This window comes from Ochotona curzoniae, unplaced genomic scaffold (genome assembly GCF_017591425.1).
Source record: "Ochotona curzoniae isolate NIBS_2020 unplaced genomic scaffold, NIBS_Ocur_1.0 contig_908, whole genome shotgun sequence".
NCBI classification, from domain to species: domain Eukaryota; kingdom Metazoa; phylum Chordata; class Mammalia; order Lagomorpha; family Ochotonidae; genus Ochotona; species Ochotona curzoniae.
The window spans coordinates 9,275,620-9,303,063 of record NW_024466607.1 but is presented as its reverse complement, the minus strand read 5'-3'; the positions used below and the strand labels follow the sequence as shown (position 1 = coordinate 9,303,063).

At 55.7% G+C, this 27,444-nt stretch overlaps 1 protein-coding gene across 1 annotated transcript; it reads left to right on the top strand.

Annotated features, from left to right (window-relative positions):
• The first annotated feature begins 3,313 nt into the window (after positions 1-3,313).
• CFAP100 (cilia and flagella associated protein 100) lies at positions 3,314-25,530 on the top strand. The gene is made up of 14 exons (XM_040994971.1): positions 3,314-3,362; positions 12,629-12,729; positions 14,530-14,719; positions 15,980-16,047; positions 16,153-16,316; positions 16,468-16,548; positions 17,035-17,198; positions 17,575-17,686; positions 19,089-19,137; positions 19,368-19,519; positions 22,588-22,723; positions 23,562-23,767; positions 24,694-24,787; positions 25,414-25,530. The coding sequence occupies exons 1-14, from the start codon at positions 3,314-3,316 to the stop codon at positions 25,528-25,530; spliced, it is 1,683 nt and encodes a 560-aa protein (XP_040850905.1).
• The last annotated feature ends 1,914 nt before the right edge of the window (positions 25,531-27,444 follow it).

Genomic DNA, 27,444 nt, shown 5'->3' with positions numbered 1-27,444 from the left:
TGCATAACCCCAAGTTGCGGGTCTCCCAACAATCGACAAGCACAGGAGGAGCTGGGGAGGAAGCAGCCTATGGGATCGCAGAATACATCTGTAGCCCCAGACCCCAAAACTCCCTCCAACCTCCGACCACCACTTCCCAGGCTGTGGGAAAAAGCACAGGCTGGACCTCCGTAGGGCTCAATGGCCTGAGCCCGAATCCCAACTCTAGAATCCACCCTTAAGGGTTGTATGGCCTGGAGCAAATGGCTTTGTGTCTCTGATCTCCAGCTTTCTTACAGAAATAACACTACAGCCCACTTTTGTGCAGGGCCAGGCTTGCACACGGGTGAACCTCATCAAGCAGATGCATCCCACACATCATGGTAGGGCATAGATAGTCACAGGTATCCACTGTAGGACTCCCTCCCAGGTGGTTCTTGTTATTCCCATTTCATAGGTGAGAAAACCAAGACCCAGAGCAGGGAAGTCACTTGTCCAAGGTCACACACCCAGTAAGGGACAGAGCCAGGATGGAAGCCACAATCCACACTGACCACCAAGCTCCCCTGCCTCTGTCTATTGGGTGTCGCCTTCTGTTGGGAAAACACAATCCTCAGAGCAGAGCTGCAGGCCATGGGTGGCATGCGTGGCACTGGAACCCAGAGCAGGGGCACTGGTCCTGCTTCCCTTTATCTGCTACCCACGAGACCAACCCAGACACCAGAGGGCAAGGAGCCTGGAAAATGTGGTCAGAATAAAACAGGAGATGTCTGGGTGTGAGTCCAGGCAAAAGGCACTTCCCAGGAAGCCAACCCGGGAGGTGAGAAATGGCCATGGCTGGGTCACAAAAGCACCTGACCTGTGATGCTGCAGGGACTTCGGTGGGACCAAATGACTTCGTGTGGCCATCTGTTCTCCTGGTAACTCCGAATCATGGAAGGTCCCTGCTGGGGCTGAGGTTATGCCCCACTCCATCCTGACCCCCTGTCGCAGAAGCCACAGCCTGTGGAAGGCACAGGTGTGAGCTGTTGAGCCAAGCCTTGTGGGTGAGACGAGCACAGCTGGGGCATGGGCCCTCATCATAGCTCCACTGAACACACCTGCAGCTGGCTGTGGCCCTGTGGGGAGTGAAGATCTTCTTCAGACTTTCATGTTTCCACAGCTAATGTGTCATTGGTTTGCTAAACTGCTAGTCCCTGGAGCCAGCAGTATGTCTACTTAAGATGGGATCGCCCTGCTCGCCTGTCCACCCCAGCTGGGGTACTGGCTGGTTCCCCGTGGAAGGACAGCAGTAATCATGAACTCATCACTCAGGTGGCCATAGAGGCTGGCCGCCTAGACAGCATGCCAAAGGCTCCTGGAGAGGACCCATGTGGGAACCTAAGTAAGTTGCCGAGAACAGGGAACTGGCTCTGTCCTAAGGGTTCCTGGTGCCCTAGATTCCTGAAAGCCGTGCCAGAGCTCCTGGTGTTTGTGGAACAGCATCTCAGCAGCAATCACGTCCACAGAGCCCCAGAGGGCAGCTGCAGCTTACAGGCTTGCAGGGAGCCAGGCTGCTCAGTCATTTAGGGCTTCCAACCACAGTGTGAGGAACCTGTGTCCAGGGGTCACAGGGCCTCACCTGTCTGCTCCGGGCATCTCATTCTAGTGGTAGCCAAAAATATACTCCCTTGCAGGCATGCACATATCCACATTCCCATGAGTGTATACACACAGGAATGAGGAAACCCTTCCCAATGTGCTCACTGCCAATGTGCATACTGTCCTACAAGTGCTGGTTCAAAGAGCCCCTTTACATCCTGACTCCTGACTCCTGACTCCATGGAGCTTGCCCCCACCTCCTCACTGTCATGGAGCTACATGGTTGCCTGAAGACAGTTCCACAGGTCCCCAAAACCCTATCTGCCATGGCCCAGCACACTTGTGGTCATTGTGGTGAGAAGGGGTCTCTTGCTGAACGCTTGTCCCATCCTCCCACCCCCCGCAGCTCCTTTTGTATCTCTGAGGCGAGGGGCAACTTGGATCCGTTAAAACTAAAATGCTCGTTGGCTTCCACTCAGATAGTCTCTGATTCTGAGCAGGAGCTGAAAACTTGGTTTTCTGGTAACTCCCTGGCAAGTTTGAGGCTGCTAGGCCTGGCTCCACACTTTGAAATCCGCCTCTTTGGAAAGCGCACTGCGGCCTGACGTTCCTGCTAGCTTGGAGTGCTGCGAGACAGCCAGCAGAGCGCAAACTCGGTTTGTGCGGGGGTTGTTCTCCCCACCCTTGTCCCGACTCTTGTGACTTCATTACCAGCCGGGAATGGTTGCCTGGGCGACGACGCCAACTCAGAGCTCCGTGCTCTAAGGCAGAGAACTGCGGTGGCCAGGAGGCTTCGTTGTCCCGCCGGTGGGTGTCGCGGGACCAGGGGGCGCGCGAGGCTGGGGGCAAAACGTAGGGGCGCGGGGCGGGGGGGTGGGGGGGGGCGGTGCCTGAGCGGAGCCTTGGAGCGTCCCTCCCGCGGCGAGTTTATGCAGCCACCCCTTCTTTGCTGCTGCTGCGATTGCTATGTCGCTTTTATCCCTGCACGCCCAGTCCTTCTATCCCAGCACCCAGAGGTTGGGGGTAGCGGGGTGCCTCGCCCCTGTGACCAGGGCGCGGTGGAGCTGTCAGGATGTGGGTGCCACTCACCTGCGAATGGCTCGGCCGGGCCCAGAACCCCTCCCCCTCCTCCAGGGCGTTATAGTGTAGCGGGAATGATACAAACATCAGACTCAAGGAAACCCGAGTGGGATTCCAGGCCCTAGCCCTTGGCTTGCCCACTAGCCAGATCTCTGCAAACGTGACAGTCCTCTACATTCTGCCTAGCTGAGGAGTGCTAAGGTCGCAGACCCCCCCGCGCTGATGGAGCTTCTGGCTCCAGAGGGAAACTGACAATAAACTGATGAATGTACAGGAGCTGATGATCGGAGTGGTCATTGCAAAGGCAGGTCAGGGTGGGGAGAGAAAAATACTGGGGTGGGGCACCCTGGAAAAGGGATGTGGGGGAGGGGAGCCCCCAGCTGCACTAGGTGTGGGAGAAACTCTGGACCTTAAGGCTGCCCAGGATTCCGGATTGCTCAAAGAACAGAAAGGTTAGACAGAGGGAACCAGAGCTGGCAGGAGGTGGGGAGGATAAATCTGCCACTCAACCAGCCCTCAGCAAATGCCTGCTATTGCCAGGTACCCCCTGGGGTCTGGGCAGGATGGGCGGGAATTGGGGGTCTTGGGGACCACAGGGCTCAGGCGCCCTTCCCTCCTCCCAGGTGAGCAGCTCCTTCAGCCAAGGTCAAGCTCTGCATTGGCTTCAGCCAGGATGTCCGAGAAGTTGTCCATGGCAGCCTCTAAGAGCAAGACCAGCGACGGTGAGTACCCGGCAGGCAGGGGGCTCTCAGAGGTTATCGGGGAGGAAGGTGATTTTCCATCAGACCAGGATGCTGGCATCACAGGCCCTTGGTATGACAGTGACTGTTGTGGCTGTCAGACCCCCAGGGCGGTGGGTGTGGGGTCTTCCTCTTCCCTGGAACTCTCTCATGTGTGTGTGCAGAACACTTACCCCATGTCTGCTTTGGGCCCATGTGGGATTTTGGGGGTGGATGTAGTGTGGGAATTGGGGGTACACGTCACACCTGGACCAGGCAGGGAAAGGAGCACAGTACAGGGAGCCTCTCCCAGCTGTACTCCCGCTGTGCCCAAGGGGCTGGGTGCCACTAGCCCCTGGGGTGACACATCCCTTCCCCAGGCTGAACCACATGTCTGTGACTGGTTGCCCATGATGGTGGTCCTGACATGGGAAAAAATTCTGCAGGTCCAAACCCAAAGGCCCATAGCCCCTGAACAGCCTCCCTCGCCCTGGCCCTAGACACAGTGTCCCCTGCATGAAGAGGGTATCACCCATCTCTGCCTGCATGCTTCTGCACACACAAACAGGTAGATTCAGCTTTGACTCACACAAACGGTCACCTTGGGTAGCTGGCTCTTGGCCTTCACTCCTTAGGCTGCAGGGATGTGTCCTTATAGGTCCCTTGGGAATTGCCTTAGGATTTGTTTGTTTGTTTTTCTGCTTCTGAGCAGAACAAGAATTCTATAGTGTGGCTACAGCCTGACTTTGTTAGTCCACTGATAAGCCAATAGCTTGCTTCTGAGTGTGCGCAACCGTAACACCATGCTGGTAACACCTGTCACACTATGTCTGCCCTTTTTCTCCAGGGGAAACTATAAGATGAAGAAAGACTAAAATAGGGTCATTAAAAAAAAAAGTTGAGTTTTGAAATGTTGGCTGATAACAGCTTGACTTTCAGTACACACACACACATACACACATACACACACACACACAAAGCAAAACAAGGAATTTGCTGTCAGAGGCCATGGGAGGCTCTACAAATGATACTGATTCCTCTGTGGCCCTGGGGTAGCGGGCAGGTGGCAGGCGGGGGACTGGATGAATTCAAGAGCTGTGCATTTGTGAGCACACCAGGCAGGCAGGCAGGGCCTGGGATTGCCAGGTCTTGGCCAGGCAGAAGGGGGCAAAGAACAGGGCAGAGCCTTGACTTCTTACACAGAGCTAGGAGCTGGGGGCCGGGACAGGGACCATAGGACCAGCATCCTCCTTCCCCTGCTCTGGTCCCATCCCTGCAGCACCAGTCCCAGGACAGAGTCTGTACAGGGGACGAGGCCTGCTGCTGGACCCTCCATCTCTGTGGCTCTAAAATCTGGCCCAGCATGTGGTTTGAGCCTCACAGTGCCATGGGAACTGTAGGTCACTGAGTGACCAAGCATCTTTGCAAGGGGCCAGGCTGCAGGACCAGGACTGCAGCAGGAGGATGAGGCCAAGGGAGTCTCCGAGAGGCCAAGGGGGCTGACACCTGCTGCCTGTCAGGTCTGTGTTCCCAGTGCTGGGAGAATCTGGGAAGGAGGGAGTCACAGAGGCTCTAGAGGAGGACTGTTCCAGGCTGAGAGGACAGCAGGGCCGGCATGTCATGTCTTTCTTCTTCGCGCCTCTCATGCCAACAGAATGCCTGTCCAGAGCCTGGACCAAAGTAAGCCTCAGTAAAAATCCACTGGCCAGAAATCTTCCCTTGTAAGACTAGGAACAAGGTCCCAACTGTAGACAACACCCTAGGTTGCCTTGTGCCTACGCAACTGTTAAACAGCCAGGAGAAAGGTAGCCAACAGCTGGAGAACATCCTGGGCCCGGTTAATGCCAAATTTGTGTTGCCTATACCAGTGTGCCACCACAGTAGCCTATTTTTATTCCATTTCATTCAATCTCAAGATATGTGGGGGGATTTGGAGCTGTGGGCCCCCAGCCTGGTTTGGGCTGGCCCATGCCAGTGCCATTTGGAGCCACGGACCCCTAGCTCAGCTTGAGCACCATTTGGCACAGGGCACCCCATGTGCTGGGACTGTACCAGGGAAAGGGGCAAACAGATGTGTGGAAGGGGGGAGGACTTGGTGAGAGAGTATGTTACAGGTAAGGAATGACTTCTGAGGAACTTCCATCGACAAGGCCACTGTACTTGCTGATCATGGAATACATGGTCAGAACTGGGCCTCCTCAGTGGCTCAGATGGAGCAGCGGATGGCATACCCAGATGCACATGGAGTATATGGCAGCCCACTGGGGCCTGCAGAGGACACCCGATACCATAGCAGAGGATGGAGGGCAGAACAAAATGGTCAACTACCCCAGCCAAGTGTTGACGGCAAATATATCGGCGCTTGGAGACTGTAAGGTGGACTATGTCAGCCAATGGACCTTGCAAGAATATCCTCATCCTTGAATCAGCAAAAATGACAATATTATAGAACTATTGAAATCACCTGAGCAGAACTCTCAGGGTATGTTCCACATCAGGGACCCTGGGAAGATGCTGGGTGGCCATTCCCCATCCCTGGGTGCTGAGGTGGTTGAGAGGGTGGGTGCAGCTTCTTCCCTTCTCTCCCTGCTTTCCCCAATACAGGAAGTAAAGAAAGTTTGAAAACAATGGTTTCACTCACTTTCCCCTATCCCTTGACCCTTCCCACCCAAACCAACTGTGTAAAACATCATCAAAAATAAAATTAAATAGTATTTTTTTTTTAAAAAAAGACTAGAAACAAGGCAATGCTGCTCCACATTGTATTAAATGTGTGAGCCAAAGCAACCAGGCAATGGAAACAAATACACTGAAAAGGAGGAAGTGGAGCTGTCTCTTCACTGATGACATAGTTCAGTGTTTAGACAAGCCTGAAGAATTTCCCAGAGAGCCACTATAGATCCAGGGAATTAATCTAGTAGAGATGCAAGCGACAAGACCAACACACAGACATGAGCAGTGACCACAGCAATGGACAACCCGAGTGACCCTTGGCTGAAGCATCTGAGAGAATCTCAGAATAAGCGTGATGTCACCCAACAGGTCGAGCAGCAGCGTCCAGGAACCCGGCACTGCACTGAAACAGCCGAGGGCAGAAGCAGTCAGGTCGGCTCTTTGGAACCCCTGAGAGTGGCCAACCTTGCAGCTCCCGGGGAAGTGTAGCTGGATGGAGTAGGGATGGGGGAAAGTTGCAGCCAATTGTCAGTGTTGGCTGGGTGGGCTCCCAGCTTGCAGCCTGGCAGCAGGTAGCCAAAGAGGGAGTGACCAAGCACTCCAGGGGCAGTGGGCCTAAAGGACTTTGTCCTCCAGAACCCAGGGTGCGTATGTATGTGTGTACATGTGCGTGCTTGTTGACCGTGCACTTGGTGGTGCTGGGGTCTGCACAGGGGCTGGCCCTTGATTCCCTCCCACTGAGTGATATGATCACCTTGGCTGTATCTGTCAAGTATACTCTCCTTGACCCCTCCATGCTCTTGGAGAGCCAGATGAATATGTCAGCTTAGAAATCTCTGACAAGGGATTACTAAGATCCAGGGGTCTATTTTTATAACTGAAGGGAATCACAGGAAAAAAGTAAAGCAAATAAACAAAAAACCCAAACAACTCAAACGTGAGCAAAGCAAGTAAAGACGTTTTTCCAAAGACAAACAAGTGACCACAAAATATGTTTGAAAAAGCTCAACTTCCTGAGTCACTGGGGAAACACAAGCACAACCATGGAGAGACACCACCTCGCATCTGTCAGAATAGCTGCCCACACACATATAGGAAAGGGTGGTTGTGACTGGGGTGAGGGGCGGTTTAAGATGCCCCTTGGGGTGCCCAGGTCCAATATTGGAATGCCTGGGTTCAAGTTCCTGACTCCACCTCATTTTCAACTCCCCTCTGCAGCATGTCCTGGGAGGCAGTGGTGACGGCTCAGGAAGTTGGCTCCCTGCCATCCCATAGCGGACCTGGACTGGGTTCTGGACTCCCATCTTTGGCCTGGCCCAGCCCTGCTTGTTGGCTTACTCACTCACTTTCTCTCCCTTTCAAGTGAATAAACTGTAGCATAAAAGCATTTACAAAGAACAAACTTGAAGTCACAGGTATTGGCAAGGATGTGTTCACAGTATTGGTGGGAAGGAAAAGGGTGCAGCCTCGGTGGAAAATAGTTTGGCATTGTTCCCTGCATTACCTGTCCTACCACCCCCCAAAAAACCCCACTCAGACTGAAGATGGATTCAGCAATCCTAGTCCTGGACCCTTAATCCCAAAAGGCTGAGGGCTGGATTAGGTTGGGGCAGGGCAAGGGATGAGGGAGGAGAGGGCTTGGTCTGTGTGCAGAAGCCAGATGCCCGCAGGGAACACCTGGTGTGGGAGGTCTGTGCTGTGCACACGCAGCCTTACTGTTCGCTCTGGGAAGGCGGCAGATCCAGACACAGTGGGCATGCACCAGCGTCCATCAGACCGCTGTCTCCTGAAGCCAGTGCCTTTCCCAGCAGTGCCGCCATAGCTCCCTATACATGCGTGTGCATGTGCACACATGCACACATACACACATTCATTTGCCCCACACATGCAGGACCTGGGAGGGGGGCGGACCTTGGATCAGGACCACACCAGATTGCATGGGACAGCATCCTGGGGAAGCAGGTCCTAGGGCTGAAGGCTGCCACGACTTGCAGGGTGCAGGCGGGACCTGCAGGCTGGTGCGGATGGCATCAACTCAGCAGTGGGGCTAGGGTTAGCCCTTCTGCTCACCTCGTTGTCATGCCTTCCTGCCACGTGTGCTCAGCTGGGCTCTGAAACAGCCTCATGGCCGGGCCAAGCACAAGGGTCAGTTAGAAAATGCAGCCTTTCTCCTCTCGCTCTGGAAGTGGGCAGAAAGGAGACTGGGGACCACCCAGCACTGTGGCCCATCTCTGCTGCAGCTCAGTCTATGGACTTGGGGCTTGCCAGGCCCCAAGCCAAAGGAGAATAGAGCCAACCTCCTTTCCTTTCTTGTGACAATCAGTACCCTGGGCCTTGACCTCGAATGGGGAGTACCACTCAGTGGGCTGTGTCACTTGAGTCCCTGGACCTTCCCAAGCCTGGCCTCTTCTGGGAAATGATAGCAGGAACTGTTGTCTCATGCGGGTGGAGCTGAGTCCTCACCATGTGCATGTCTGGGAGGACTTCTCGGAGGGGAAAGCCCAGCGTGTGAGTGAGGGCATTGGGCCAGGGTTTGTAGACAAGCACAGAGGGGCTCGCAGGGCAGTAGGGAGTCATTAAGGTCTGACACCAGGAGTGGCTGTGCCCAGGGAAAGCCAGGAGGGAGTAGAGGAAGAGGTGAACATAGGTGAGGCTGGAGGGAGAAGGTCGCCAGGATCAGTGGCCTGAGGAATTCTGGGGCTGCAGGGCAATCCTGGGCTGCAGCCTTGCTTTGGGGCATCCTAGAAATGCAGCACAAAGTGGCAAACCACGTGACGGCCACCTGGCCATGGCCACTTGCTCTCGGGCAGTTCATCCCCCTGATTGCCCTAGCATTCACCACCCCCAGTCGCTTCTCTGAACCACCCCGCAGCTGCAGCGTGGCTGTTTCCCCACAGACCTGCACAATCCCAGCCCCCAGGAAGGAGCCCTGTCCCAGTGATGACAGCTCATGGAATTCTGATTCCTCTCCAGATTCACCTCTACAGGGGTGTCTGGCACCTGTCGTGCAGGTGCCTGCACCTGTTAAGAACTGGAGGTCAGGCTGGTGCTGCAGCGCAGGTGTTAGGATGCTGCTTGGGATGCCTGGGACCAAGTATGGTCTCCATGAAGCAACCAGCACCCTGCTAATGAATGCATCCTGGCAGGCAAGCAGGCAGACGTGACCTGAGGACTTGAGTCCTTGCCTGCCCATATGGGAGACCCAGAGACTATTTCAGACTCTCAGCTTCAGCCTGGCCCCAGCTCCACTGTGGGCCTTTAGGGAGTGAAGCATGGATGATGAATCTTTTTAAATCTCTCTCATCCTCACCCCTCTGCCCTTCAAATAAATGAATAAACTTTTTTTAAAAAGTGACAGCGGCACACAGTGTGCCTGGGGACCTTGTTTACATGGCTGGTCCTGTGCTTTTTGTCCCCAGGGGATTGCATCCCAAAATTGTGGGTGGCAGTTCTTGTGGGTTCTGTCCACACCATGACACCCATTCTGCACAGGCTGCCACAAGTGCCTGCAGGCACAGCCCAGTCCATGCCTTCCTCAGCCACAGGAAAAGGGCAATACTGCGAATCTTGGGGTCCTGTGACACCCTGCTGTAGGGGGGCACCTCTGAAGTGTGCACAGATGAGACAATGAAGTAAGATGGCTTCGGTGCAGGGCTGAAATCTACACTTAGTTTCTTTGTGATACATATTTTCCATAGAGCTTTTAGCGACCCTTTGTACACATGGAGTTCAAACTCCTTCACATTAAAACATGCCCCCCTTTTTGCTCCACTCACAGAGCCTTCACGTTAAGTGTGCAGGACTGCCAAGCCCTGGCCTCCAGCCCCACCTCCACCTTGAACTCCTGACTCCCTACTGGCTGTCTCCTTAGTTGGCTTCTAGAGGTGCTGTGGGCAGCTCAGACCTACAACACTACAGCTCACCTCACCTCAAGGTCCCATCCCAGCCACAGAAGCCCATGATTTTAGAGTCACTCCCTCTGTTCTCCCACACACAAAATCTTGCCATGTCCACACCTGCCCCATGCCCATTGTCACCAACCTGGTCCAACGACAGCCTCTAGGCTCAGACTTGCACATAAACCCTGCTATAACATACTCAAGCCTTTCATCTGACTTCACACGGCTCTTCCAACAAAACCCAGCACTCTCACGGGCCTGTGCTCTACCCACCACCAGGTGCCCACCACAGCAGACATGTCTGCCAGCTCCACTGGGGCAGGCTCTTGCCTCGGTGGCCCCTTGTCACTGCCCTCAACCCTCTGCCCACATTACCTCTATGAGATTTCCAGGGACCGTGCTCGTCACAAGAACATCTCTTTCTGTTTGTGTTTTCCCCTTGTCTAGCAAGTAGACACCAAGAAGTCAGACCTACTGTCCGTCTCGCAGCAGCATCGCCTGAGCCCGAGAAGGTACCAGCGGGTACGGTCAGGTGGACGCCGAGTGAGTACCTGTCAGAGCCTGGGCCTGAGAGCCCCGAGCCCCTTCAGCACTCCACACTGAAGCTGTGCCGATGTCCCCAGGGCGGATGCCTGGAGGCCTAAATGGTCACATAACATCCTCACTAACCCAGATCCAGGGGGGACCAGCATGGGACCCAGGAGGCAGGATCAGCTCTTTCTAGCCGTAACAGAAAAGCCCTGGACACGGGGGGGAGGGGTGCTTGGAGCCCCCAGGGTTGGACAGCTCCCCTATTCCCTATGCAAATGGGTGACAGCTGTGGCTCTCGCACTTGTGTCTCCCCAGAGAGCGGCTCAGGTCCCAGGAGCAGCAGTCCCCCTCCAGCTGTGGCAGCACACCTGGGGAAAAAGGGGCAGAGACAAAGAAAGGGTAACCTTGGAGCTGGGAGCTTCAAGTCCAAGGTGGTAGGAAGCGAATCCTCCATTGCCCTCTGTCCCCGAACACCCCCAGACCCAGCCTGTAGGCCTCTGCGCAGAGCAGAAGGCTCCTGTCCCATGAGGAATTGGGTCTAGATACCTGCAGTTCCAGGAGGGTGGCAAGGCAGCCCTTGCTTCTTCTCTGGCTAAGGGTGAGCAAGGTGGCAGGCAACCCCGGGGCACCCAAGTTGCCAGACAGTACTTCCAGGAACTCTGGAGTGCCCAATGTTCCAGCTTCACCAGAAAAGACTTTGAACTTCCTATCTTTAAGAACTGATATATTTAAGAAGCAGTTAGAGAGATGGTTCGTTGGCTGGTACATGCCCTAAACGGCCACTTATGGCTGGGGCTGGACAAGGCCAAAGCCAGGAGCCAGGAGCTTCTTCCAGATCCCCATGTCAGTGGCAGGAGCTCACGCACTTGGGCCACCAGGTGCTTCAGCAGGAGCTGGGAAGGAAGTGGAGCAGCCACATACTACTGCTGTGCCATCAGAAGGGGAAAGAGGCAAAGCAGTTAGCCACAGGTCTTGAGCCTTCTGTGGTGCTGCCCTGTGTCCAGGCTTACCAGCTAGGCTCCATGCCTCGCCCTGGCCTCTTTCTCTTTTACTGAATCATGAAAACTTAAACACCACCCAGCAGTACAAGCTTACGCCTCTAGGATCCATCCCCACACTGGGCAGCTGACAAGACATGGTCCCCTCTTAGGACACCTGTCCTTTTTTATTCTCCTTTGTCAACATGTGTCAGAGCATGGCCACCATGTATCCCAAAGTGGTCCGCCTCCCCTATTCCTGCCTGCAGGACGCATGCTCCCTGTACACCCATGGCGTGATCTCATCGCACCCCTCTGCCATCACAACCTGTCCTGCAGGCCAGGAAAGTGTCTTCCTTTCAGTTTCAGCCAGTGGCCAATGAGAAACTGCTTCTGCTCTGCCCTCTCCCATGTCCTCTATCCTGGCAGGGTCCTGTGACCCCTTCCTTGTGTGGAGGATGTGTGCCCAGTCATGCATCTGCACCAAGCCTTTGGCTCTTGCTGGAGGAGAAGGGCACTCAGATGCAGCTGGCAATGCCACCAGCTACTTGGGAACACCACACCAACCCGCAGGGCGCTGACAGGCATAAGGACCAAGGGGGCACCCCTCAAGTGGCCTCCTAGAATTTTCTAGAACTTCTCTTGAGGCTGAACAGGACACATGTCCTGACTGCCTGTTCTGAGGTCACAGTGTGGAGCACAGTTGTGGGGACTAGGAAGTAGATCTGTGGGAACTGGCTCCCAGATCCTGGTTCCCTCCCAGATTCCTATACCCCCAGGCTTCAGCCACACTGCCAGGTAAGCGGTCCTGTGAGTGCCTCAGCCACCCATCCCACACAGTAAACAAGTTCGAGCTCCCTCCTCTGCAAAGTGGAGGTTTCCTGAGACCCTTATGGAGGGCAGGGGATTGGGTACTGGAGTCACAGAGGGCTGTGTTCACAAAGTCTCTTTCAGGTACCAGGGACAGAAGCCCGCCACAAATTAAGTTAAAGATCAGAGGTGAGTCTGTCATTCCAGCAGTGGGCTTCAGGCATGGCTGAATCCAGGAGCATGCGTGTGCACACACACACACACACACACACACACCACTCCTGCTGTCACGGGCCAGGCTGGGGGTAGCACCCGGACCCTGCAGGCTCCGGCCACTACCTCCCCCTCTCAACGAGGCATCTTCCCCCACCCACCTCAGATCCCGGAAATGTCCCCAGCTCTCCGGTCAATCCTTTCCGCGTCCCTGAAGACATGGATTTCTTCTTGCTCAGAGAGCAGGAGCGGAAGAGGGCTTTCTTAGTAAGTGCCCAGGACGGGGGCCAACCCCTTAGAGCAACCTCACTGTCCCCAGGACAGGGGCCAGCCCCTTAGAGCAACCTCACTGTCCCCAGGACAGGGGCCAGCCCCTTAGAGCAACCTCACTGTCCCCAGGACAGGGGCCAGCCCCTTAGAGCAACCTCACTGTTCCCAGCAGTGATTCCCATCTCCCTTCCCAAAGGAGCTGCTTTCTTCGGGTCACTCTCATACCTGGCCATGGTCAGCAGGCTGTTGTGACCAGTCCCACTGTCCCTTACATGAAACGCCACCTCTTCCTGCCATGTTCCTTGCCTTGTAGGCATGTCTAAGATTTCTGCCTGCCCAGAGATTTCTTTGGGTGCTCTGGGCACACCCTCCTCGGACTCCTGCAGGCCAGAAGCATACATTCCTGTCCCTAGGCCATCCCCACAAGTCCTGTAACCTGCCGTGACACCTGCCAGCCCTTGGCTGTGCCCCAGCATTCTGCATCACCTCCCGCCCCCACCCACTCAGTGTGCCCACAACTCCGATGGAGGTACAGCCCTGCCCACACCGATGACACAGCCACAGCCTCCCTCCCTGGCCCCTCTTCAGCCCGAGACAGGGCTCTGAGGCCCCAGCACAGCCAGGCCAGTCAGCCTCCTGTGGGGCATGCATGGAAATGCACTCTGGTTTCGTACCAGCTCTCCCACACCAGAACAGAGGGATCAGCACTGTGGTCCTGCCCTGCCTCACAAGATGCTGACAGCGCTACCTTGAGAGAGATTACCCCAGGTGGTACATGCATCCCACAGCCTAGCTATAGGCAGGCACCCCTTGGCTGAGGCCTTCTCATGGGGAAGTGACTGCACACTCAGGCCTATTTGCCCTGACCACCTGGCCTCGGAGACTCAAAGTAGAGCTTTCTCTCAGCCTGTTCATGGCCCAACCTCAGCATCTCCCCGCCTCCTACTGAGCATCACCATCAGCCTGCACTCCCTAGAAGTGGCTACCCAGTGCCTGCAGCTGGGGACAGTATACAGGGAACAGATCCTGGCCCTTGGCACACAGAGCTGTGCCTACCTGTGGGCTCTGGCCAGGTTGAGTGACCAATGCCTATTGTTCATGTTGAGTTCTTTATTGAATCGGGCAATGCCAGCCGGAAAGACCGTGACCTCAGAGACTCCAGGGAATGGGCTGGGCTGAGGGAGGATAACAGTGGTACCAGCAGGTACATACAGAACCTCAAGACCTAGGCAGCAGATGGGTGGTGGGAGCTTAGGCCAGAGACGCGCTCTGGGCAAGGAGCCCCACCCTGCCCTCTCCTGTCATTCAGCTGGGGTTCCCTCCCAAGGGAGGGCTGGGCCATGATGGGATCCTTGGAGAAGTAGGTACAGACAGGGCAGCTTAGTATCAGGTCCACCTCATTGATAGAGACCCAGATCCAACTGTGTACTTCCTGGGCCTCAGTTTATCATTTCTATTAAATGGGACTTCAGGTCAAAGGAAACATCATCTTGGCCTTGAGTCTGCTCCCGCCAAGCACACATGGGCTGCACCCTGTATTGTGCCTGACACCCCATTCTTATGACACTGCCGGAGGTTTCCTGTCCTTTCCTGTCCCCAGGTGTCCTCCTGGCACCTCCTCTGCTCACCTGGTCCCCGTGTGTGTACATGTGTGCACGTGTCCCTGCAGCCTAGGGCATGGGAAGGGGAGTGGGGATATTAGGGACACTGGGCCCAGATGCAGTGGTGACTGGGAGGAGGACGGCAAGGTAGAACGAAGAGCTTGGGCACTGCCCCACTCTGCCTCTGCCCCCCCAGGAGCGAGAGCAGAAGAAGGTGATGCAGGTGCACGAGAAGATGACCTACTCCTCCATGATGTCGGCCAAGCACAGCCGCATGCGGCGGGAGCTGCAGTTGGAGGACAAGGCCGAGGAGCAGGAGCTGCATGAGAAGGTGGAAGAGCTGCGTGCCTTGCCCAACATCTCCTGGAAGCTCGCTGTGACCAAAGGTGCTGCCCCTCCCTTAGCCTCCCATTCTACCCCTTCCCCACCCCGAGTGAGCCTGGGACGTCCCCACCCCCATGCCTTTCCTGGTGCATGTACCCAGAGGGTGCCTACCCCAATATTAGGCCATCACAAAGGGGGGGAAAAAAAGGCAGTTCAGCTCAATGGTTAAAGAAGCCTAGTCACAACTCTAGCCCTCAGGAGATTCATGGTCATGGCCAAGCTATTTGCCATCTTGGTATCTGTTTCCTGTCCCAGCTGACGTCAGCACTGACCTTGAAGTTAGAGGGGGCGACCTGTGCCCTGGCATTGTCGTAAGGCAGACAAGATCCATGTGTCTGGGGGGGCGGGGCTGTTGGTATTCTTGTCTCCAGCACTGAGCAGGTGTTTGGAGGTGATTCCCACAAGTCCAACACAAAGGCTCTTAGAAGCAGTGGGGACAGGGTAATGGGGGAGTCCTGCGACTCAGCACTTCCCATACCCGGGGCCTGTGAGTCTGCCAGGAGTATGAGCCAGGGGGTTGTGTGTGTCTGGCTGGCACCAGGGAGCAGGGCTGTCTAATTCTACCCCCACCCTACATTCCATGAGGAGGCTGGACCCAGCAGGTTTGGGCAACAAGATATCCTCCATTTCAACCTTGACTGTCAGTGAGGAGCTGGGTCTCCTTTGGGGGCAGGGATCTCTCTCAGGTTGTCCAAGGCACTGTGGGGGCATCTGGACTGAGATAAGAGAGTTGCTAGCACCAAGCACCTTGGGGCCCCTTCCAGACAAGAAGGGATTGGGAGGGACAAGGCCAGAGACCTGTAGGCAGCTTTGGGGCCTGGCCAGACAGAGGGGAAGAGGCCCTTGATGTCCCTGGGCCACAGCATGACCACTCTCAGCCAAATGTCTTTGACATCCATGGCTGAGGCCTGCGGGAACATCTGCCTGTATGGACTGCTGCCCACACTGAGCCCGGGGCGAAGATCCAGCAGGGACCCATTCAGGTCCTGGCCTGCAGGAATTATGAAGCCAAGCTGGGTGCTACATTCAAGGTGGGAGAATGCAGAGCCACAAGCCTGGGAGAACAGTGGTACAGCAAGAGAGAACCAAATCAGACCGGGGACGGGCTTCCCACCTGGCTTGACTGCAGCCTAGGACAATGACACAGACTGGGAGGAGCCCTCTCTCTCTGGGCTGGTGACAGAGGATGAGGGCGCCCTCCCGCCCCCCGCCCTGCCTTGCCAGCCCGCTCATTGGTTCCTTGGCCCACTCTCTCGCTGCAGAAAAGAAGATGCGGTCTGACAGCATCAGGAACTACATTACACAGCAGCGTGAGATGTCACTCATCCAGGTAGGTGTGGCCGCACCCAGGACAAGAGCTGCCTGCACCAGGACAAGGAGGTGTGACCGCGGGGTCTGGCTGGATGCTTCTACCCCTCTCTGCCTGGCTCCACAGTATGCCCTGGACATGAAGCACCGAGAGATTCAGCGACTAGAGATGGTAGCCAACAAGGAGGAGGCCAGGCTGGCGCAGGCTGAGAAGGCCCTGGAGAAGGACAAGTCCCTCTTTGACGAGTTCCTCAGAGAGAACGACCAGAGTTGCATGCAGGCCATTAATGAGTGAGCCTGAAGCCCTGAGGGTGGTGCCAGCCTGCCAGTCCTCTGGCCTATGGCCACTTGCTGGCTGTGGCTGCCCCTTCCCAGTCCTGCCCCCATACCCTCGCCACCCACCCCCAAGGTTGAATGATTGACCCTCTGTTCCCGCTCCCAGGGCTGAAAAGGAGACCAAAACCAAGATGGAGAAAATTCTTGAGATGCAAGAACTCACCACTCAGATCACCAACATCAAGAGGTGAGGCCAGAGGCTTCCCTTTCTCTCCTTCTCCGCACTTCGCTTGGGGCTAAAAGGCAGGGGGAGGCTTGCAGCTCGCAAACCTCAAGACTTTGCCTCCTAGGAACTCCAAACCCCAAGGGGCGCAGCTTCCCAATTTACAAGAGGCTGAGGCTGAGATGGAAGACCACACCAACTGGGGAAGGGGGGATGGGAGAAGGCAGGCTGGGCTGGGAAAGGAGGGGCAGCAGAGTGCCAGAGGTGGGGAGGAGCTGGCCAGTTCCTCCATCAGATGCCTACTAGGCCCAGAAGAAGCGATGGTTGGCTGTGGGGCCCTGCAGGGGCCATGCTGGCACATCTTGTTCGGCGTGTATACTGCAGTGGAACAGGGGAGCCTGCCCAGGCCAGGCCATGGCAGAGGGCACAGGCCCCCTTGCTTGGGCACCTTGCCCAAGCAGAGCTTGACCTCCCCTTCCCCACCCCCACCCCCTCTGACCTGGGATCCAGTGAAATCTCCAAAGTGGAAGACATGCTACAACAGTACAAGGGATACAAGGACTTCCTATATAAGCTGTCACCCAAAGAGTGGCTGGAAGAGCAGGAGAGGAAGCGCTTGGCTCTCAGGAAGGCCAAGGAGGCTGCAGCTGAGCGAGCCAAAGAGAGCAGTGCAGGTACAGCCTTCCCTTCTGTGCCCCAAGGCAGCTGCAACCACGACCTGGGTCTCTTGGGCTAGCCCCACAGTGGCCCTGTTCTCAGCCCAGGCTTTCCCTGTGTTGGGGGGGAGTGGGGGAGAAGTCTGGGGCTCTCCTCCCCAGCGCTTCCCTCCTCCTAAGGCTGGGAGCAGCAGCAGCATCACCTGAAGCCCAGCACCCACTGAGGCATCTAGGGGGTCCTCCTTTGCTTCCTACAGGACCAGGCAGCAAAAGCCAGGCAATGTCCCTGTGGACCCGAGGTGAATGGCTGCCCTAGGGTGGTGGTAGGATGGGGAGGATAACCTGCAGCCTAGACTGGGAGGTTCACAGAAACCTCCCTTCTGGTTCCCTCCAGATACCCAGAGCACAAAGAAACCCTCCAAGTTTCTACAGGTGGCAAGGCTGGGGCAACTCCTGGCCAAAAGTGTCAACCAGATGAGCACGCATGCCGAGGTGGAATCCAACAAGTGAGTGGGCCTGGACTAGGAAGTGGCACCCCTTCCCTGCCCTTCTCTTGCCACCCCCCTTCCACCCCAACTCTGAGCCCTGGTGCCGCCTAGATCCACTGAGGTCAAAAGGCCCAGGAAACGACTGCTGGAAGGAGTTGGTTATCTATAGTTCCTCAGGAATGGGAGGGTGCTTTCTGTGTGCCACAGCAGGTGTCACGTGGGAACGCTCAAGGGCCGGCCAGCAGGCAGAGTGAGAGAAGACAGGGGCACGGTGGGCAGCAGCCCTGAGCACAGTTTCTTCAAGTGCTGGGGGATGGGGGTAGATAGGCAAATAGAAGACTGATTTATTGGGAGACAGATAGTGTCAGGGCTCTGAGCATGGGGCCATGACTAGGCACCTGGTCCTATCCCCATGGTGATTAAGGCAGGCAGAGGGATTCACAGTGGGGGCAGTGCCCCAGAGAAGGGGCTGGGCCACAGGCCTGGACAATTGCCTTGCCCTGGAGTAGTGAGACAGGTGCTGCAGGGTCAGCAGGTGCCAAGCACAGCCCTTAAACAGGTGGTTGTGGCAGGCAGGACATGCATCTCCTGTGGCTTTTGTGGTACTTTCCCAGCGGCAGAGGGGGAGAAGCTTGGGCTCCATGCGAGACCTTCTCACCTGTGAGCATTGTCCTTTGAGAACCAGGGATTCTTCATCTTGCTGAAATGTTGACAGTATGCTTGGCGCCCTGCTTGGAAGTCTTGCCAAGCTCAGTCCTGGTCGCAGCCTGCTGTGCTTCCTTCTAGGGGCTCGGAGCCTGATGTGCTGGGCTGTGGGCAGTGGTCATGGAGATGGGGAGCAGGGGGCTGCTCAGGGGTCTTTCCTGCCTTCTCTCCTGGCATCCGGAGGCACTGCCCTTTCCTTTGTGGGACCTGTACCTGCTGTGTATCCTCTGTCTTCCGTACTCTGACCCCACTTGTCCCCAAGTTCCATGTTGACACCTACTAAGCCCCACCCTGAATCACCAATGTACCAAATGCAGGCCTCTGAGCAGGCTGGCTGAAGATCCACCCTCTCTGGTTTCCAAGCTCACCTTCCCTTGTGTGTGTCAGCTTGAGCAGTCTGTCCACCACGGGTGATGTCCATGGTGGATAGGCTTCTCCAGGAAGGAGTCCCATGGAGCCAGCAGCTCTGCAGGTGATCATGCCTGCTGTCACATGGGAAGGATGCCAGGGAGTGCAGGCGAGTTCCCCTGCACTCCCTTTGCAAGCATAGCCCCTCTGGGGCCTCCATGGGCATCTTGCATGAACAGAGCCTGATATCCCCTGCTTGGGGTCCAGTGGGATCTCCCAAGTAGAAGACATGCTACAGCAGTACAAGGCACACTCCACGCCAGGCGAGGGCAAGCCCCAGAGCCCTGAAGCCACCCTTTCTTCACAGGCCAACCCCGGGTGTCACCCCACAAGAGGACACTGACAGTGACAGGGAGGTCAGTGGCCTGGCTCTGGCATCATGCCCTCCTCTGTCCCCTCCCAGGTGCCTGGTAGACTTAGTGGCCTCCCCAGGACATGTTGTTGTCGTCCTCCTCCATCCTCCCACTAGGCGTCCTGTCCTCTCTTGCCCCCCTGCAGTCCAGGCCCCCTCCCCCCATGCTCCCTGTGCCGAGCAGTGTGGCTGTCCCCCACCTGCACCCCGCAGCAGCTTGCTCGGTGGGTGCAGGAGCTGCCGCTGTACTTCACGGAGCCCCAGCAGCTCCTGGATGAGTTCATCCAGCTGGAGGAGCAGAACCTGTCACTGATCCAGAACCGCCAGGAGATGGAGGAGACCCTGGAGGAGCTGAGCCTCAGCCTCAGGAACACACAGCTGCGCATGTGCGTACCCAGCCCCACCCCCAACAGACTGCAGCCCAGGGGCCTAGGGGTGAATGTCCCTCTGCAGGCCTGGCCCTGGGGAGGGAGCATATTCCCCTGGGTGGAGCGCCCTGCTGGAGCTGGGGCTGGGCTCCTCTTCAAACTCCCTGCAGGAACAGGATGGAGGTCTCAAGTTCCCTGGGTACCCACATGTGTCACTCAGAGGCTCAGGCTCTCAAGACAGATGCTTGTTTGGGAGGGGAGGGAAGCTGTGTGTCCTCAGCACTTGCTAAGCCACTGCACCATTGCACATCAGCTATCTCCAGCAGGGAGCTGGGGAAGGCCAGGCCTTTTGGTCCTGTACCTTGCCAGACAATCGTGAGGTGTAGTCTTCCACAGGCAGCTTAGCTGATGGCAGGAGTAAGCATGGTCATGAACAGGGAGATACGGCATAGAACATGGCGGGTCAGGCCAGGTTGGGGGTGGCTGAAACATGCCAGCAAGAGCCAGAAGGAGCTGTGTGGCAGAGAGAAGTGGTCAGCATAGTAAGGTGGTCAGGGTCCAGCCCCCACGGTCCTGCCAGAGAGGCAGGAGGCTCCTAAGTTCTCACCTGCAGTGTTGGTGACCCTTCCTACTGGGTGTCACCCCGACCACCTACTACAGTCCCTGTCCCATCATATACACATGTCCAAATGCCAGCATCCCAGGAAGGGTCAGGCTGGGGCCCCAGAGGCAGCCTGTCCAGAGCAGGGAATACATCCTTAATTGCCCCCCAAGGACTGGCTGAGCTTCTCTCCTGGGCCTCAGCTCTGCAGAGTAAGCCAATGCTCTGCCCTCAGAGGGGCATGTGGTGGCAGCACGCATGGCAGACAGGCCCACAACTCTGACACTGGATGCAGATGAGGCAGAAACAAGCCAGCGATGTGAGGAAGGGAGATGGAGGGCAGGGTGACAGCAGGAGGAAGCGTCCTGTAGTCTGGGCAGGTAGCAGATATCTGGAGACAAGAACTCCACACAGAGGAGACAGCAAATGCAAAGGCCTGGAGGGGCAGGCTGGCAAGCCTTCAATGTCCCTGAGGGTCTGCCAGGCCCCAGAGATCCAGTGTCTCTGGGAGTGTCCATCCAGAACTACACGAAGCCACTAACTCTCAGCAAGGCTGTGATCCTGCGAAGCTGGTAAGCATCACACACACACAGAGATGAAGCTATCATGATGCTAAAACTGGAACCAAAGACCTTACAAGAAACGGCACAGACGAGTGTCCCTCATCAGCACAGACGCAAATACCTTCAACAAATCATTAGCAGATAAAACCCAACGAGGAATGGGAAGAGTTGTACACTACAATTAAGTGGTATTGATGCAATACTGGTCTAGTATACTACAATCAATCAATACAACGTCACATCAGCAAGCTAAAGAAGAAAAAAAAATCATGATTCTGTCAAGAAAAAGCACATCCAGAATAAATTCTTGATAAAAACTCGCCAAAAAAATAGTGCAGAATGGAATTTCCTCAACTTGATCAAACTTCCTACAGCAAAGATCATGCTTTTGGTGAGAAACTAGAAGCTTCCTACTGAGATCTGATACAAGGCAACAGCGAATGCTTTCATCATTCTTTTTCAGAATTATACTGGGAGTCCTAGCTAATGGAATAAAACAAGCAAAGGAAAATGTATATAGATAAGGATGGAAGAAATGCAGGTTAAGCCACTGTTGGAGCTGTTGGCATCCGTTGGTTGGTATCCTGGCTGTTGTGCTTCTAATCCAGCTCCCTGGGAATGCCCATGGGAAGGCAGTGGAAGCGGCCTAAGTGCTTGGGCCCCAGCCACCTATGCGGGAGACCTGGAAGAGTTCTAGACTCCTGGCTTCAGCCTGAGCCAGCCTCAGATATTGCCTCCTTTTGGGCTGTGAACCAGTGCCTGACAGCTCTTTGTCTCTACTTCTCTAACACTCTTCCTTTCAAATCAACCAGTATTTTTTAAAAGAGCAACAAAACTGCCTGTTTTCAGATGTCTCCATGTCTATCAGAGAAAGTGGGAAAAAGGCAGCCAAGAACTCCTGGAGCACTTAAGCAATTACGGCAAGGTCGCAGACATAAACGTAACATACAAAAGACAGCTGTTTTTCCACAGACAACCAGAACAACCGTGAACAACCAGAATTTAAGACTTAACAACATAATAATACCACTTAGGTTAGCACCCCCAAAATCAATCATATGGGTATAAATCTAGCAAACAAACAAACAAACAAGATCTGTTTGTAGAGAAATGACAAAACTGATGACATCAGATAACTAAGTAAGTGGCAGTTCCGTTGAGCAGCCACAGTGCCAGCTGTGACTCCAATTCCTCCATGCCAGGCAGCTTCCCATATCCAGCTGCCAGGGCCCAGGAAGTAGACATACAAAGGGCGGGGGCTACTCAGCAATACACAAGAGCAGAGGATCGACGCAGCCAAGCCCTCAAAGGGGCCACTCAGACGTGACGCTGGTAAGATAAAGCCATACCTGAAGAACACCTGCTATACTTGGTCACTGGTTGTGCTTGTTTGTCCTGTGCCTAACAAGCCCCACGGACTGTGCCAATTGTCTCACTGTGTGCCCCGTCCAGATGACGGACAATTGGTCAGCCTTAGGAGGAAATGAAGCTGACCAGCGCTGACGCAGGCAAATGGAGCTTCAGCACAGCACGCTGAAAGGCAGCTGGTGCTTGTAGATGGCACGGGGAGGCAGGGCATTGAGGATCAACTGCTGCAGGGGGAGGAAAGTGCCCCCAAATTAGATGACAATGATGGCGATAGAACACCCAAGCTATCACAGAGTAGGCTTCCTGTTCTTTCTATGTGAACTCTGCCTCCATTTGGCTGTCACTTTATACCATCTTGAATGTTTGTGTTCTAGATTTTAATGACCCTTTGCTTTAAAAACAGTTGCAGACTTTAAATCTCACCAGCAATTTGGATGCCCTGGGCCCCTGGGCATTCATGGCCCTTTAGCTGCTGGGGGGCAGTGAGACAGCAGGGGAGAAGGGTTGGTGCCCATGGCCTGAGGTGTGTCCTGCTGATGCCCCACTCCTTCCAGGGACAGGGAGGTCAGCCAGCTGAAGCAGCTGATCAGCACGTTAACCAGGTCCATTGCCAAGGAGGAGGAGACGGCCGCCGAGTTGGAACTCAAATCCCGGGTCTTTCACTTCGGGGAGTACATGGGTGACGAGCAGGTAGGCAGGGGAGGTGGCCATGGGCACCTGCTGGAGATGCTCCAGCAGCCCCTGGGCGCCAGGCCCAAGGCATGTAACCCCCCAGGTACTGACAACTCAGTGCTGCTCACAGCACTGTTCCTTCCTTTGCTTTTTAACTTTCTTAAATACACATACATCCAGCAAGGTGACCCTGAGAGAGAGAGAGAGCAGGAGTGAAAGGCAGCTAAGACCACAACAGCAGGCTGCCATGATGACTGCCCACCTTGGGTCTCTCTCCTTAAGGCATTAAAACCACAGAGTCCCCGCTGTGTGCCAGCACTGGGCTGGACACCAGGAGAAGACCATGAGCAAAGACACTTAGACAGGCCTCACTGGACACTTGCTATGTGTGCCCAGGGCCATGGCTGGGCCCTTCTGACCACTGTGCCTTCCCCATCCCACCCACCACGGGCAGTGCCTGGCAGATTCCTTAATATCAGAACAGAACAGCTTCTATCCATGGCCACCCAGCATATGGGTCTGTGGGGAGCCAGGATCAATGGAGGTCTCCCTGTTGGAGGGAACTGCACCTCAGCAGGATATGCAGCTGGGGGAAGGGCTGAGATAGGGTGAGCTCCAGTTTAGGTTGGGACCCCAGATCTAGATGCCCACAGTGGTCAGTCAGGGGGATGATGACATTGAGCTACTCTGGCCCAGGAAAGCTCACACCCCAATTTGTCTCAATCCACAACCCTCCCAAGCACCAGCTCTGTGCTGGGCAGTGCCCCAGGGCTGCCGGCTACTCCCCACCCTGGGAGGCCAGCACGCTGCAGCCCAGGGTAGACTCTGCCCCGCTGGAGGCCGCCCTCCTCTGCAGGACAAGCTGTTGGAGAGTCTGAACCGCAAGGTGCTGGATGTGTACCACCGCTGCATCGGCAGTCAGCAGGAATCCAACCTGAGCACAGTGCAAATGCTGGCCATCATCGAGCACCAGCTCAACGAGCTGCTTGAGAACCTGGAGCGGGTGCCCCAGGCCAAGGTCGAGCAGGTGGAGAAGGCCAAGGAGAAGGAACGGCGCCTCAGGCGAGTGCCTGCTACCTCCCACCCCACTTAGTCCCACTCCAGCTCCCAGGTCGGGCTACACACCCAGGGGAGACACAGCCCTGGGGCTCCACGTGTGAGGTGGAAGCCAGCGTCTGGGATAGTAGTATCACTCTCAGAAGAGGGAGGGGACGAGTCTGATGACAGTAGGCTATAGCCAGCACAACTTGAACCTTGAAAACCTGGGGCAATGGGGAGGGCAAGGTGGGATTGACTGAACCGTCTTTTCTGGCTGGGGAGGTAAGAAGGGTAGCAAGATCAATGTTGGTGGGAGGGGGTGGCAGGTGCATGCTGAGTGAAGTGGCAGGGCAGGTGGGTGCTAGCTTGCTGGCACAATGCTGGATGAGAGCTGAGAGATGAGAGGTCCCAGTGGGGTTGTAGGCTGTGGGTCCACTTACTGGTCTACACAGGGCCCCTGAGGCACAGCTACCCATCTCTCCCGCAAGCAGAGGGCTCCTCCTCTTGGTCCTCGTCACTTTGCTCTGATAGGTCTCTGGGCAGAGGTTTTCCTGCAGGAAATATAGTCACAGAGACAGAGCTACTGCCCCAGCCAGGTGCTGGGCCACCAAGGGTGCCCACACCTTCGTAGGCACATGGGTTGGCCATGTGGACCAGTAATGAGGGAAATGTGTCTGTGGGTTGGAGGGGTTTAACTCAGGGCAATCTTAGCTCATGCCATACCACCTAGCCTCCAGCACACCACAAGGGGCCCATTATTTGGCTAGTAGTCAGGTGCCCCAGCAGTGGGTCAGTGGGCCAACCCCTGCCCTGGCCCAGCTGGGAGTTTTCCCATGAGGGGTGGGTGTGGCCTGCCTGGGAGGACCACCCAGGATGAGGGTGGTGGTGACTGGCAGCAGCAGTGCTGCACGGGCCCCTCCAGCCACCTCATGCCATCTTGTCACACACAGATTGCGAGAAGAGAAGGTCATGATGCAGAAACAGCTACAGGAGGAGCGCCTGCAGCGGGCCCAGGCCCGAGCCCAGGCTGAGATCAAGAAGAAGGTGTGTGGGTGTGGCCTGCGGCCCAGTAGCCTTGACCCCTGAGAGCTGTCTTTGCAGCTGGTGCCACTAGGGCTCTGATGGGCAGTGGGCTCCTTTGCAGCAAGGACAGGATGCAACAGGGACACCTGTAGCCAGGCCTACTGCCCTCCTGGGGTGGCCCTCCCTACCTCCGGGCCCTGCCTTCTCCAGGATGCCCATCATGTCAAGTCTCCCTTCTGCATCCTCACTCCTGGCTGCAAACTAGCCCAGCTGAGCCCTTCCATCCAGCTATGGGCAGGCACAGAGCTGCCCCTGTTGGTTCAGCCCTCCAGGGTCCCCCGTCCCAACCTACACTCCAGCCAGACCCACATGCCACACTCATCACCTGTTACTGGGATTCTCCCCATGGCTGAGGTCCTCAGCTTTCTGCTGAGCCATTGCCACTCCCACTTGTCACTTGGGGAAGGCCACTCCTGTCTCCACTCTGCAGAGACACACTTCTTAGGGGCAGTGCCACACAGGCCAGGCTTGGTTCACGCTTGGCAGACTCCCTCCTTGGCCTTAGCCCTCACCCAAGCTGGGCCACATGGTGCCTCTGGCTCAGGAGAGACGCCTGGCCCAGCCCACCGAGCCTGTTTCCCTTGCAGAGAGGCCGAAAGCTGCTATCCCGCTCCCACCCACCAGTTGCCAAAGTCAAGGGCTCCATGAAGCACAGGCTGACAGATGAAGAACAGGATGAAGAGCTGCTCTTTTTCTTCACGTAACCAGCCCGGGGCTACGACTGATTTGGCTGAGGGACCAGCAGTCATCAGCAGTGCAAGAAGAGACTGGGCTACATCTCGAGTGGCCAGTCAGTCCCCCAGCTTCCCTCTGTACCCTGCCCTGCCCATCCGGGAATATATTCGTGTGCCCTCTTTCACTCTCAGCAGACAATGCCATGTACCTTGTGAGAATGCTCCCTGGAGACACACAGCCCCCACTTGTCTGCATCCCCGGGAAGGCCTTCACACAAGTCCTCTAGCTCTAAGGATGCACATCTATGCATGTACTCTCATGCCCAGGCACACCACCAGGGCACAAACAATTCCCAGGTTGGTTTCCTGGCTGTGCCACCTGACACCCAGCCCCTCCTGTGGCCCTAGCTGTCACAGACCCAGGACTGTCTTCACCAGCAGTGAAAGCCCCAACACCACCTTTCTCTGAGTCACATCAACTGCTCACCTCATTTCCTCTCATGCCACCTGTTCTTTCCCAAAAAGCAACTGGAATGAACCTTTCAAAAATACTTAATCACAGGGATGGCATGGTGGCATAGCACATTAATTCTCCACCTGTAGTGCCAGGATCCCACATAGACACAGGTTTGAGTCCCAGCTGTTCCACTTCCTATTCAGCTCTCTGCCCACGGCCTGGGAAAGCAGCAGAGGTCAACCCAAATGCTTGGGCACTTATACCCATGTGGGAGACTAGGAAAGAGTTGTTGGCTTTCGATCAGTCCAGCTTTGGCCATAGTGGCCACTTGGGGAGTGAGCCAGCAGAAGGAAGATCCATCTCTCCTTCAAATACTTGTCCTGTCTAAGACCCATCAGTCAATACCAACATGACTCAGCTCCTTTCCTAATCTTGACTTTAGCACATATAAACATGTGGTTCAGGCCCGGCGTGGTAGCTTAGTGGCTAAAGTCCTTGCCTAGCACACGCTGGGGTCCCATATGGGTGCCAGTTCATGTCTGGCAGTCCTGATTCCCATCCAGTTCCATGTTTGTGGCCTGGGGAAAGTGGTTGAGGATGGCATGGCCCAAAGCCTTGGGACCCTGCACCTACATGAGAGGATCCAGGCCCCTGTTTGATCAGCAGATCAGTGTATGGATGACCTAACACTGCAATCTGGGACTCAAGTCTGGTGCTCTCGCTTCCCTTGGCCAAGCAGTGTGGACAGAGGCAGAAGCTGACCTGAGGGTGGGTGGGCTTGCTCCACACAGGAAGCTATGAACACACGCACAGGTTGTCACCCTTAGCATGGAGACCTGGGTTTACCCTTCTGCAGCCTGGTGTGCTTGTTTCTGTCTTGAAATACAAGCTAACTGTGGTGCTGCCCTATCGTCACTGGACAAGAGTGCACCAACACTCTCAGCTACCCTGCTGTGGTCCAGCATCATGAGAGCTGAGCCCTCCTCAGGACTCTGCAGAATCCTCCCTCCGGAAATGCCGCCGCTGGTGCTGAACAGGAGAGTGTAGCCCAGCAGCTGCTTGCCACTGCATTCTGTGACTCGTACACTTGTGCTGTGGTACCCATACACAGCAACCACAGACACAGGGAAGCTCTCTGACCCAATTCTTTTTCATTTAAGTGTGTTTCTCCCATCCACGCCAACCTTCTATTTTATAATTTGCTTCCACCTCGTTTGCTTTGTTTCTGGCCAAGGATTTCTACACAGGGTAAGAGCCTCATCCACGCCACGCAGATGGCATGTCTCTGCCCTGCCCAGGGCAGTCAGGCTCACTTCCAGTTTTCCTATCACTTAGAGACCTTCCGCTCTGCCACAAGGCATCCTGCCATCCTCTGTCCCTCAGGGCAAGCACCCATGACACAGCTGCCATTGGTACCCACCCAGGACTGGCTCCAGGAACCCCTGGGGAGACCACACTCTGTGTCCAAGTCCCGTACACAAACAGGG

Bases quoted from the DNA above. Each gene is read 5' to 3' on its own strand.
- CFAP100 (XM_040994971.1), top strand. From the start codon at position 3,314: ATGTCCGAGAAGTTGTCCATGGCAGCCTCTAAGAGCAAGACCAGCGAC. The intron at 17,687-19,088 runs GTGAGTGGGCCT...CTTTCTTCACAG, and splicing joins GCCGAGGTGGAATCCAACAA to GCCAACCCCGGGTGTCACCC. The intron at 22,724-23,561 runs GTAGGCAGGGGA...CCTCCTCTGCAG, and splicing joins AGTACATGGGTGACGAGCAG to GACAAGCTGTTGGAGAGTCT.